The sequence below is a fragment of the Lepisosteus platostomus genome, chromosome 3 (genome assembly GCF_059453375.1).
Source record: "Lepisosteus platostomus isolate fLepPlt1 chromosome 3, fLepPlt1.hap1, whole genome shotgun sequence".
NCBI lineage: Eukaryota > Metazoa > Chordata > Actinopteri > Semionotiformes > Lepisosteidae > Lepisosteus > Lepisosteus platostomus.
Window position 1 is genome coordinate 65,908,398 of NC_142613.1, and position 13,973 is coordinate 65,922,370.

Below are 13,973 nucleotides of genomic sequence, written 5' to 3' on the forward strand. Positions count from 1 at the left end.
AGAGACAGAAGCGGAGTGGTATTTGTGGATTTGCATCACTTATTTGTATTTAATTTCACATGTATCATATGCAAATGTTTTCACTTTATTTAATTATTGTGAGAAAAAGTGATTTTTCTTAAGTCCAGCTAATTGCATGGACTAAGTGGCCTGTCGGGGTCCTGGAGAGCCACAATCCTTTGGCTCACCCTGCGGTTATTATCTCCTGAACAGAATCCTCTTGACTACTGAAGTAGGTGAGTAGCTACAGCAGTTAGCTACAGTAGTTCAGAGGTGATATGAAATGAAAACATGAATGAAACCAAGCACCTTGTACAGTACCTATGAACATAAGAAGTTATGACATGAGTGAGGAACATTCTGAAAACATTTGGCCTTTCTAGATTTTATTTAAAATAATCTCTTAAAAGAAGAGCTACTGCATCTCTGTCTCATGGAAATATAAACAGTGCTTCAGAACGTATGGAAAAGCAGCCTTTTCTTACTTCGTAATACCTGCTACAGTATATGACACACTAAGATAGTTAAAGGTAAGCCGGGCAATGAAAGACTGTAGTAGCAGCCAAAGTGCCACTAGAGGCCGCCAAACAGCTCTGTCAATTGCATGTACAGTGATTGATATATATTTGGAGTAATAATAATAATAATTGCTTACACTTATATAGCGCTTTTCTGGACACTCAAAGCACTTTACAGGTAATGGGGACTCCCCTCCACCACCACCAATGTGCAGCATCCACCTGGATGATGCGACGGCAGCCATAGTGCGCCAGAACGCTCACCACACATCAGCTATCATTGGGGAGGAGAGCAGAGTAATGTAGCCAATTCATAGAGGGGGATTATTAGGAGGACATGATTGGTAAGGGCCAATGGGAAATTTTGGCCAGGACGCTGGGGTTACACCCTTACTCTTTTCGAGAAACGCCCTGGGATTTTTAATGACCAGAGAGTCAGGACCTCGGTTTTACGTCTCATCCGAAGGACAGCGCCTGTTTACAGTATAGTATCCCCGTCACTATACTGGGGCATTAGGACCCACATGGACCGCAGGGTGAGCGGTCTGGCCCCACTAACACCTCTTCCAGCAGCAACCTTAGTTTTTCCCAGGAGGTCTCCCATCCAGGTACTGACCAGGCTCACACCTGCTTAGCTTCAGTGGGTTTCCACGTGTGAGTTGCAGGGTGATTTGGCTGCTGGCCGTAAATACAGGTGTAGGGCTAGAATTTGCATTCTGACATGGAGTTAAATGATTTGGAAGAGTACTAAAGCTCCTTCCTACAGCTGACACAGTGTAGTTTTTATAGGTGCAGATCATTGGGAGACCCCTGCCTATATTACTGTAGACCTTTTGCATATGTTCTGTATTTCTTAGCTTAAATGTTCTGTATGGAACCTTCTCATTTCTGCCATTGCAAATAATTGAGGCTTAACATTGTATGAGATATGATTCAGTACCCAATCCCAATATCTGTTGTATTTTTTGCTGTATCATCCATTGTAGCCAACCAGAGTAGCTCTGTATATATGTTGTAGTTAAGGCTTTCTCAGAACATGTAAAATATATATTCTACTTGGAAACTATCTTTGGGGAATTCTTTAATTTATTTTGTCTTAAAGTCACTGTGAAACTGGGAGATGCACAATATATAAGTTTTCTCAGTTCCATCTTGTAAAAAGATAATGATGTAGCTTATCAGGTTGTGCAGTATCTTCATCACACCACAGTAGGAAAAAAAACTTTATTTTGTATAAACTAATTAGAACATCCAACCATAGCATATGTATTGCTTCAGTTGATGAAATTATACAAATTAACACTATCTGGGTAAGAGAGGCCCTTTGAAACATGTTAATCTGAAAATTTATTAAAAAACTTGAAAGCTTGCCTTATTTTTGTACTTTTAATTCAACCAAGAGCATCCCTTAATTCCTTAAAACATTTAATGAATAAAATATATTTATAAATTCAGGTAGTGACTTATCTTACAACTTTTCTATGCTATTTTAATATGAGCTCAGGTTTGTGTTTCTTGGAATAGTCTGGCCAATGAATGAGAACCTAGCTAGCTTCAATTGCCTTCTGGGGAAAAGAGCAACAGTTTTCTTTTCTGGTACATGTCACCGAGAGAAAATACAGCATCAGCAAGAAATGTAGGCAAGTAAGGAAAGGCATAAAATAAAACCTTTTCAAACATGTTTACTACCAAATACCTAGTTTTTGGTCTACGAGATGTAAGAGCATCTACCAAAGCATCTATGACCATATTAATGTCTTGAATCCCTTCCCTTCTTAGTTTTCTAGCATATTCAGTGACCAGCTCAATATATTGTCTGTTAAATGTCTGTTTTTGCTCCTCATCAAACCGATTCCAGATGTCCTCAGCCATTTTCTCCTGCAGAATATTAGTCACTGATCCAAAGTTGCCTGGTTGGATGATACTGACCTATAAAATGAAGCAAATAAATAGTTTAGAAATATTTTTCATATGTGGAATCCCCCCAACTTAGAATATCTAAATGTGTCATGTGAAACCACTCTCACGGCACTGTGAGACTTTGGCTCTAGCCAGTACTCAGACAGGTAGTCCCTAGTGAGACTGCATTAATTAGAGAGCAGGTAACCTTTCTTCTAGGTACTAAAGCAATGCCTCAGATTGGGTGGTAGGATTTATTGAGTTAATATTCTTTTCAGCTTTATTGTTGTTTTAGGATAATAAACCAAGTTTCCACCAATACTTTAGGTATAAAATAATATACTGCCCAACTCACATTGGATAGCTATTACGTGTTTCCTTATTTATGACCCTTTCAAGCCATCACAATTTCCAGGAACAGGTAAAACTGTATTCCTTACTGAAAGGAAAAAAAAAGACACACTGTTTCAGCTTTGGAGCCTTCTTCGATGAAGCCTTTGCTACCTGAAGAAGGCTCCACAGCCAAAACACTGTGTCTCTTTTCTTTTCAGCATGGAATAAATCTTTACCTGTTCTTTTATAGCCTGTGCATGCTGATGCAACTCCCTACTTGGCATGTCCAGCTCATTGTGTAGAGTCTGTGGCATTCTAGTACTTGAGATGCCTGCAACACAGTACCAGAACTAACTCATATGGCAATTTCTCAATTATTGTGAAGCATTTTGGATCTAGGCCCGATACAAACCTTTTTATAGGTTGATTTATATACTGTAAGTCTGGCAGTCAATTATATGATCTTGGCAAACAGCAGGTCTTACTGTACGTCTATGGAAAAATAGACATTTCTATTTGCACATCCACACACCTACATTCATTATTCAATATTTAAATGCAATATGTACAATTTCACCACGTAAATGTTCACCCTCGTGCGGGCTGACTATGAATTTTGTTGAATTTTTCTAAACAAAGCTCACAAAAATCAAGCCTGCTATTGTCACCAAATTTGCTTCCTTTTTCGAACAAGACGTGTGTTGAAGATTTTTTCCTGAATTACCTTTACACCAAAGCAGGCCATTTCAACCCTTAAGCAGTCAGCAAAAGCCTCTACAGCTCTTTTAGTGATACTGTACGGACCCATGTTTGGAGCGTAAAAAAAAGCCAAAATGCTGGATACAAACACCATGCGGCCTGGAACAGAAAAAACAACAACACACTACTCAGCAACCACCACATTTGTTTTGTAAAGTGCTTTCAAGATTATACTATTTTGATACATATAAAAATGAATTTCTGGTAGAACAGAAGACGGTGTCTCATTGAAATTTGACAGTAGAGATATACAGTACTGGTGTGAAACATATTAGAAACAAATTAGAGCAGCACTGTGATGCAGTGGTTAGCATTGCTGCTTCACAGCACAGGGTTCCTGGTTCAATTTCTGACCTGGGGTGCTATCTGGATGGGGTTCATGTGTTTTTCCTGCATTTGTGTGGGTTTTCTCCAGACGCTCCAGTCCTAAGACACACTTTGGTTAATTGGTAGGTTTTAACACTTGATATGTTAATTGGCCTGTTAATTGGCCTGTGGGAAAACTGGCCCTGGTATGAGCTTATGTGTGCTCTACAATGGACTGGCTTCTCATCCAGAGGGTATCCTGCCTTGTGCCTGTTGCTTGCTGGGATAGACTCTGGCTCCCCTGTGATTCTGAACATGGTAAAGTGGTAAGAAAAAGGATGGATGGGAAGAAACAAATTAAATCAAACTTGAACAAAGTTTCTGTATTATGTGTATTAAATTGTTAATCAAAATAATCAAAGGGTCTTTGTTTTGTATTGTGTCATGATGCATCAGTACACTAAAGTCTCCCAATAAGAAAGCTTCCATGTTGTTTTAATAAGAGAGTTAAAATGCAATTCATTGGTAAAAACAAAAATTAAAGTCCTTTCTGAGCTTTGTTAAGCTACTTCATTTTTATTTTATCATAATGGTTTCATATCTGTGATGCCCATCATGTTGATTTAAAACAAGTCGTTTGCCAAGGAATTCTCAAACGCTAAGTAATACTTTTCTGTTGTGTATTTTTACTATGTATTCTACTATATAGTATTTGTAATTATTAAAGTATTTTTGTATTTACCTTATGTATTATTGAATACACTGATTTTTCTAAATATAGGTGTCTGCTAAACTAATAATAATAATAATGCATCATAAAACAGAGAGAATGCAATTTACCCCTGAAAAAAAACCATCTACCTTGTGAGGCTCGGATCAGGGAAATGAATGGTAAAGTGGTCCTTATGCTTCCGAATAAGTTTACGTCGGCCATTTTGTTATAGTCTTCAATATTGTTCCATTGTGTTTCAGACCAGTCAGAAATCCCAGCATTGTTCACTATTCCCCAAAGACCTACAAATTAGAATAATTGACAGTCAATAAAAAACACCCATCATACAGTCTGTTTTCAAGTGATTTCTATGTAAGAGTTTTAATGTTTTACAAAAAGCGACAAAACTATTGAGCATATCAAGTAATTGAGTCTTTTATGAAGCTGCAGAGGTCAAAGAGAAATCCATTTTGAAAATCTTTTTTAAAAAAACAGCAGAAACAATATTTTGCTTAGTATGTAGGATTATTTTCTAATAAACACTTTTTTTGGATTGAATTTATCCTATACGTCAAGGAAGAATACCTTACCTTTCTCTGGCAAGTTTGTTTGAATGAATTTCTTGGCCTGTGCCACATCTTCGTCTTTTGTAACATCTAATTTAATGACTTTCAAACGACTGGAACATTCATTCACAAGATCGCAAGCTCCCTTTCTCTCAGGGAACTGGCAGCCAGCGAATACCAAAAATCCCATTTTGTCTAATCGCTTAGCAAGCTGATAACCAAAGCCGCTGTCACAACCTGTGATGAACACAGCTCTTCCTTCTGGATTAAACTGATAGCTTTCGGCCTGAGCCAAAAGAAAGATCACGAGAGGTACCATGATAAAGGCTGGAGTGAGATAACCAAAGAAATAAAGTAAGCTTGCTGTGGCAAACACAACGGCAATTTCAAGTATAGTTCTGATCATTTTCAATGTGATCGACAGTATGCAAGCAAGAAGTGTCTCCCCTGCAGTATTTATCTTCTGCCCGGAGTGATGCTGAAACACAAAAGAATGCGTGACATTAGGGAAACCACACAATTGTTCTGCCATAGTTCATAGTGTGATTTCTTAAGAAACCTTGAGATAGATTTTTCAGGGAATCTAACCAGTACTTAGAAAAAGTATTCAATCAAAAGGCCTTGTGTGAGTCAACTTTTTTCATTCAATCTTCAAAAATTATGAAAAAAAAATAGCAACGATCTTACAAATTAAAAACAATAATGAGTGTTTAAAGTTGTAATATATGTAATCTGGATTCCCTTAGCACTGATTTTAGCATTCAGTTTAGCACAAAAGATTGTTTAGATTTAAAATTCATTTAAAATATTTTCACAGACACAGATGTTTAGTTTTTATTCTCTAAACGCCTTCAAATCCAGACTCAAAACTTTCTTCTTTAGAAGAGCTTTTACTTAACTGGTTCCATTCTTCTGCTTTTCTTAGTACCACCATCCACGGTCTCCTCTGTATATTATAATATTGTTTTATCTTGTGTATACTTTTTATTTATTGTTGTTCTCATTCTGTAAAGCGCTTTGAGAAGCCACCTTTAAAGGCGCTATATAAAATAACGTGTATTATTATTATAATAGATAACACTAGAAAACTTATCTAAAAATATTTTTACAAACAGTTTTTGTATATTCTATACATTCTGCAGAAAGCTTGCATTCATACAATTTTATACTTATTTTGCCATTGTCTTTAATGAGGTACATTTTCTTTTGAAGTGATTAATTCAAACTGGATTTGAGTTACTTGTTTTAGTTTGTTTTTGGTCTTATTATACATATACATGTTAAAATATCAAATTTTATATTTGTATTTAAAAATAAGTTTGAATTCCTGATGACAACATAGTCACAGTGAAATCTGTGATATCTGTGCTGGATATAAAATATCTACAGTGCTAGACAAAAAGAATTCACACCTTTGCATAGTTTTCACATTTGGTTGCTTTAAAGTTTGATGTAATAAAAATATGAATCAATAATTAATATTTGTTATAAATGAAACCTACTCCACCCAATCAAAGCAAAAAAAAAACAGTAAACGGATAATAGAAACCAAAATGAAAAAAAAAGCATGATTGCTTAAAATATTCAAACTTTGTTTTGGAAAACCTAAATTTAGGTGCACAAAAATACCTTAATGAGCTACAAAATTAGTTAAGTAGGTCCTGTTTGTGTGGAATAATAGAGGTTCACATGAATAAATCCTCCTATCTGTGTAAGCTCCATCAATCAGTGGATGTAGTGGATGTCAAGCAAAGATTCAATGATGATGACCAACAAGTTTTCAAAATAAGTCAGAAATAAAGTTGGATAAAGGCATAGATTAGAAGAAGGGTATTAAAACATTTCAAAGACCCTTTATACTGTATCTCTGTGAGCCTGATGAAGAAAATCATTAAGAAGCAGAAGGCACCAAGACACTGCACAGCTGTGTTAGGAGCACAATGACCATATACAGTATATAGTGTTGAAACCCACAGCGATTTTGAGTTACAGAGTTCAGTGGCCAAGATGGAAGAAAATGACTATCGGTCAGCTAAATGCTCCAGGTCACTTCATAAAATGGGCTTGGATGGAACTGAAAAAAAAACTCCTCATATCTCACACGGAATTTGCAACAAAGTAACTAAGTGATACTGCAAACAGGACAATACTTGAGCCTTTTGACCTAAATTCAAAGTATTACATCTTAGGAAGATCTAATATAGCGTATAATTTAGACAAAACCATCTGCCATTATCTAGCACGGTGATGGCAGTATATTATAGTTCTGCTTCTCATCAGCTGAAATTGGGAAGCTTGTCAAGACTGATGGGAACACAGACAGAGCAAACTATTGCAAATCTTAGAGGAGAACCTGCTAAAGACTTAAAACTGAGAAAAAAAATATTTTACCAGGGCAATGATCCAAAGTGCAAGGGCAAGGCTACACTGGAGTGACTTAACAAAAAGAGTGATCGTCCTCGAGAGGCCCAGTCAATCCAGTGACTTGAATTCCGTTGAGAATCTGTGGAAAGACTTTGGAAACTGTTCTCCATGTTTATGTTTCAAACATGCTCGTTTAGATGCTGAATGCTGTATATTGAATTACAAGGTGTATTTGTAAAAGTTAAATATTTTCCCCAAAATGTAATTACTCTAAAGCAGAAATGTAATGTAGTAATGTAATGTAAAATAAGGTAATGCACGACAATATTTTTTTTTTCATGAATTCTCAAAATCAGCAATCTAAAATAATATTTAAAAGCATCACAAAAGCTTTTTTTAAAATATAGTTTTGCATAAATGCTTTTTTTTTACTGTAAAGTGCTTTGAGATGTTAGTTTTAAAGACACTAAATAAAAGTTAATTATGATGAAGACATTTTAAAAGATTTGAATACAATTCAACATATTTTTAGAATTCAATAATGAGAACATATTTGAGTTCGTTACATTGAGTTGATGTAAAACTACAGGACAACCAACCACATGAAATCAAATCTAAGGATTTTCTCTTCATGCTCCTTTCACTTCTAGAACCATGCTGTATAATGTAGGTTAATTAGTGTCTGTAAACTTTGGGCGTGACCACCAGAATGGACTTTCACCATTTTCACTTTGCCTTATACTGTACTTCAGTGCTGGGGTTGCTGTGACCCTTATCAGGAATAAACATATTGGTGTGATGCCATGTATTATTTATGTATGAGAGAAATAAAAATAGAGTTTTACTGAACACATTATGCATTATCCATAAAACACTGCATCATAGCTGACCATGTAAACAAAACAAATTTTGTAAAAGTTTTAAAGCATGAATTTCCTTAGGAAACACACTGTACAATACTACGCTTTTCTAAGTCTGCTTTAATGTTTCAGTACACATGCAGCTAACAAAAGCAGGTAGCTTTAAGAGTTTGCACTATCCTTAAGATGCAAACACCTTAACCTTTTCCATAGATTATTTTTGGACAAACTTGAAAAATTGATGAAGGACAGGCTGGCTGTGAGGACAAGGTGTTTTGAAAAGTTTGAGGTTAGCCAAAGGTCTCGCCACACTGACTGGAATTCAAGATGGATACTAGACAACAAATGCTGAGCGAGCACTGGTTACAATTAATCTCTGTTTGGCATATTAGATAGGTGTGTTGGGGGCAGTTTCTGTTACAAAACATGATTGATAGCAGATTACTTGGTGGCTACAACATTGAACTAACAGTTTAGATTACAGAAAAATACTGATGATTTTTTTTAAAAAAGAATAATGCTGCTTGAAAACATTATGAGATAAGAAATTATGCTTATATCTTAAGTAAAATAGTAGGTTAGAACCTACAGTAAATGATGATAAAAAAGTTTCTCAAATTGTTTTTTGTTTTTCTTTCTGCAACAACCTGATATCTATCACTTTTAACTCTTTGTAATCTTTAATTTTTCATTCTGTTCAGCTTCAGAATCCGTTTAATTCGTTTCATTATATTTAGTTTGAAACGAAGCACACCAACCCTAATATGTTTTAGGCAGAGAGGAAGACCATTCTAGGAGAGTAAGTGTTAATTGGAGTGGTTGTGTACAATGACATACCGTCTGGAGATTTTAACAGTGCTAGGTTTCTTACACAGGCTGGATGGAAATTTAAAAGCCAAAGCAGGGAGTGCAGATCATGATCAGATGTATGGAAAAATACCGTTGGAAAAGTAAGATGGAAAATGGGGAGAAGTATACAGATTATTGTGAAGCATGGACGTTTGTACACCCCATTGATCCTATCATGATGAGCAGCAAACTGTAAGGCTTTCTTCAAGAACCTACTATCTATTTTCAGACAGGCCTCAGCTAAATATGAAAAAGGTTTAATAAAAAGAACAAAGGTGCAAACACAAGCCACTGTATTGAAACTATAGTCAAAAAAGTGAAGTGAAATATTTTTCATTAAAATTAGAGTCTATGTTTCAGTTTAACATAACTTTTATTCCTAGCAACTTTATGTTGGTGTACACCCAGATGAAGAGAAAGATGTAGCTGGGAAGAAATGGGACAACATCAAAGAAACATATACTATAGCCAGCACAAAGATCCTGGGTAATAAGAAGAATTCAAAAGACTGGCTCACTTCCTTCACTTGGAAAGCAGTTGAAAAAAGATGGAAAGTGAAAGATAGACTTCTGGGCACAAAGCCAGCTAAGCTGGCAAAACAATTAGAACATGAATGCAAGATCAAAGACAAAGAGGTTAAACAGTGCAAGACAAGAAGAATGACTAGAAGACAAGACAAAACAAGTAGAGGAAGTGGCCCTTACAGAGGAGATGAACACAGCATGCAAGCTCACTAGGGAAGTTCTTGTATGTGGCACAGTAAACCAACATTCACAGATAAAGACAAAGGCTCACTACTGAGAGAGAGCAGACAGTAAGATGGATAGACTTAGTCTTTGTAGTCTGCTAAAGTCTGTTGATCCACTTGTACCTCTAGAGCCAACAACACTAGCTGCTCTAGTATACTGTGTAACACATGAACACTAACCAAGGCCTGCAGAGAAAGAACTCATATTACCTATTCAGATAATGACAGTTGGTTAAATCCTAGGCAAAGACAAGTTATTGAGAGCTTACCTGACAATTGCCAACAGAAGTTTTACTCATCCTGCATTGTGGGGCAAGGAGACTCATTGTTAAGATCCTTCTGAAAAGTGACCTTGGCAACCATAATTGGTGAAGAATAAGGATGAATGATGAGGGTGATGAGGATGAAAGGCTGAGATGACTCATTGTGCTGAAGACTTTTCAAACTCCCGGGTCCCAGATGTTAGTTCACTTTTATTCAGTATTCAAAGCACTGAATCTTCCTGACTTAAAAATGTGAATTGGTTACACAGAACACCTACGGTACATATTTAGACCAGGCTTCACAACACAATATTGTGATTATGGCCCTGTTTAGTACACTTCTAAAAGGAACTGTGTGTTATACTAAGTAATACCCATATGTTGATGTATGTATATCATACTAAAGCATTATAAAGTAAGTACAAAGAATCACTTGTTCATTTCTAAACATTACACACACAAAACATTCATCTGAAAAATGTTTTTCTAACAGTGATAGGCATAACTGTGTACTCAACCCATGCCTTAGTTTATGTTTAAGCAATATGAGACTTTTTGGTTCATGCTTAAAGCTGATCAGGAAGCAACCACATTTTGAACAACTTTGAACTATAAAACTGTCATGCGCTTCCCATGAAATCAAAATGTTGAGGACATTTCCGGTATGTCAACCAAAGCACGTCAAAACTTTTAACTTTTAACATAGAATCAACAGTAGGTCAAGAATTAACCTCCAGAACTTGATGTCCAAAAGTAAAAATTACCTTGAATTCTAAACTTCTGGGAACATAAATGCTTCATAAAAAAACAGCGTTAAGCTGGAGCTCAATATCCAGAGGAATTTGTGTTATATTTGGTTAATTGTGACTGGTTACTGATCCACAGTCTTGTGAAGCTAACAGGGAAAAAAGCCAGATGATAATTACTTTCAGTGTCTTGCTAAAGTATTCAGACCATTCCTACTGTGTACTGTTTAGTGAGATTACAAATTCTGTGTACATATTATGACATGTACATAATACACACCCGAAAAAGGCTCCACAGCCGAAACGTTGTGTTTTCTTTCTTCTCTTTTCAGCATGGAATAAACCTTTAACTTATTCCTTTACATATTATGATTTTTTCAGGGATCGTTGGTCCACAACCAATCAGGATCTCAACTTATATGGTAAGATATTGCAACTAGCAGCAAAAACTAAAAAAAAAACTGACACTGAGTTTGCAACAGATGCAACACTTTGCATTGAGGTAAAAAAGTTCCAACTTTGTCTTGTCTGACCATCATTCTTGACAGGCTACCCAATTCCTGCCAATGAGAAGCAGGACATAACAATGCTGCCACCACCATGCTTGACATTTGGGATGGTATTGAGAGAGTGAATGCACTGTGATAGGTTGGCATAAAATGCAATGCTTTGAATTTAGACCAAAAAGTTCAGATTTTTTCTTGCCTGACCACAAAATGTTTAGCCACATGTTTACAATATCTCTTACATGTTTTCTTCAAAACGGGATTTGAGGATTTTTTGTTCCATACACGCCTGCCTGTGACCGGGATAAATGGCTGACCATGCACTCTGACCCCAAGCTTCTCTATCCCTGTCTGTGTGTCTCATGGAGAGCAAGTTGGGGAATGTGAAAACACAAATTCCTAATGCAAGAAATTGTATATGGCCAATAAAGTGATTATCTTATCTTATCTAACAAGGGGTCCGTGAGAAGATCATCATCCAAGAACGTTGGGAAGGAGGGTAGTTGGCAAAAATGAGGGAAGATCTAGCAGAAGGCTTCTGAACTCATGCAAAAAGAATCTGGGTTCACGAGGCAAAGTCAAACAGACTATGACATTTCTTTAGAAAATGAAATGAAATGATTTAATAGGTATCAAAGATGATGGTTGTTGTTGTGACCTTTTCTTTTTAACCTCCTGATTTGATCACTGATAGTGTGGTCAGTGATTGCGCAGTGCAGAAAAAGTCATGGAGCAAACTGTTAATGCCATGGATTAGAAAGTCATACAGTGGTGAGGTCAGTGATGTAAAACTTCAACCACAGTACGTGTGGGTAGCCATGCTGAGAAGGCTAATCCTGAAGTGAGCAAATATTTTTTATTTGAAATCATTGATCATCACCTCATAATTTAAAATGTCAGTGAAATGTGCGTAAGTCATGTTAATCGAATTAAAGCCTGGAAGCACGTCAAGCCTAATATAGACCTCTGTCATATTCCCATATTAAGTATTTTACCCCACTTTGATGTTTCTCTCTTTTATTTATTTATTGTTATTTTAGGCAAGATTATTTTGTTTCAACAGCTTTCACAATATAAAAGCGTATACTGTAAAACTCCAGTTCCGGTTTATTAAAACTGAGTAATTAAAATGAAGAATATACTTTGCTGCTGGACAAACTTCATAATGCAGGCTAGATTGGCTTTTTCCATCCCTAGCAGCTGTCAAAAATAAAAAAAATAATAAACTACTTTATTAGGTGCAGGATGCAGTAAAGCAGTATTGTGCTATGACAACGTTTTTGAGGCTGTGATTTGCATGAAAAAGTGGGTAGGATTTAAAATACTGTAGCTACTTATAAAAATACTTCGACAGAAACACAGAGTGTATAGTATGAATTAAGGTTAACACAGTCAAAACACAAACACACACAAAAACTTAATGATGTTGGCTGAGACCAAGTTCTGATTTTCAGTGTTTCAAAGTTCTTGAAATCTTTTGTTGACTTAAAATGGCTTTTAAATAACTTAGATCATAAAAGAGCTTTGAAAGACGAGTAAGTCTTGTGCTTCCTGCTCATTTGAGTATAGCATTAAAGGCAGTTCTGTCACGGTTTACAAAATACCAAAAAATGGGTTAATTCAATGGAATTAGGGAAAACACGTTAATTTTAAAAAATGACTTTCACACAGAGATTCATTTTGAAAAGAAATATTCTATAATTATTCATAGTCATTTATAAAAGTAGCACAAACTAAGGTAGCCAGAGTAACACAATATTCAAGAACATCTGGAAACAATGTTCCTTTTACAATAATCTCCATGGCAGAACATTTTTCGAGGAAGTTAGTTCATAAGAAATATTTAGTTCTTAGAAGAAAATGTCTAATCAGCTAAGCATGTCATGATACAGTTCTCTGATTTAGATAAAATAATGTTAATACATAAAAACTAAACCATAAAAATAAGTTTTTCTTACCGTTTATTATTATTGTCCCCACCAATAACAGTCAGAAGTGGTTTTAGAACGACAAAACAATGGTTTTTAAATTGTTTAAAAATGTTCAGTTCTTTAACAAAGTATTATGTTATTCAATTATCAAAATGTGACCGATATCTCAATCAGAAGTTAATCGTAAGACTGACTATATTTAAAGTACTTTGGTTTGGAATATTACTTTTTCAACAAATGAATGTTCATATGATCATGATATTCTGTTAATTTTTAATATAACTGTTTATTTGGTCAAAGGTCATAATCTTGCTAAGTAAACTGTTGCAGTGCAGTACAGGAATGCCTTATATAAAACAGAAAAAGACTATTGTTTTGCCTTTTGAAGGTTAATCCTTTTATTCATTATGGAAGCTTACCATGGTAAATTGGCTTAGTACTTAAATCTTATCTTATATTAGTACTGTTTATTGCAATTTAGCTGTGATTATACCTTGCCTGTACTATTTTTAATGTACTTTACCATGGTTTGTCATAATTCCCCTTGCTATACAGTTTTTACAGCATGTTACAGGGTAACATCAAACATTAATAAAGAATGGTATGTAAAAAC

The 13,973-nt window shown here is 35.5% G+C and overlaps 1 protein-coding gene across 3 annotated transcripts; it reads right to left on the minus strand.

Annotated features, from left to right (window-relative positions):
* Positions 1–1,727: 1,727 nt before the first annotated feature.
* On the minus strand, positions 1,728–13,611 carry LOC148675306 (D-beta-hydroxybutyrate dehydrogenase, mitochondrial). Of its 3 annotated transcripts, XM_088626510.1 has the most exons (6): positions 13,388–13,611; positions 12,572–12,629; positions 5,118–5,571; positions 4,677–4,829; positions 3,475–3,608; positions 1,728–2,447 (listed from the first exon to the last, which is right to left on the minus strand). In XM_088626510.1, the coding sequence occupies exons 3-6, from the start codon at positions 5,497–5,499 to the stop codon at positions 2,073–2,075; spliced, it is 1,044 nt and encodes a 347-aa protein (XP_088482636.1). In that variant the 5' UTR covers positions 5,500–5,571; positions 12,572–12,629; positions 13,388–13,611; the 3' UTR covers positions 1,728–2,072. The 3 variants fall into 3 exon arrangements, with proteins under 3 accessions (XP_088482636.1, XP_088482635.1, XP_088482637.1); XM_088626509.1 differs by lacking the exon at positions 12,572–12,629; XM_088626511.1 differs by lacking the exons at positions 12,572–12,629; positions 13,388–13,611 and adding an exon at positions 7,485–12,460.
* Between the last annotated feature and the right edge of the window lie 362 nt (positions 13,612–13,973).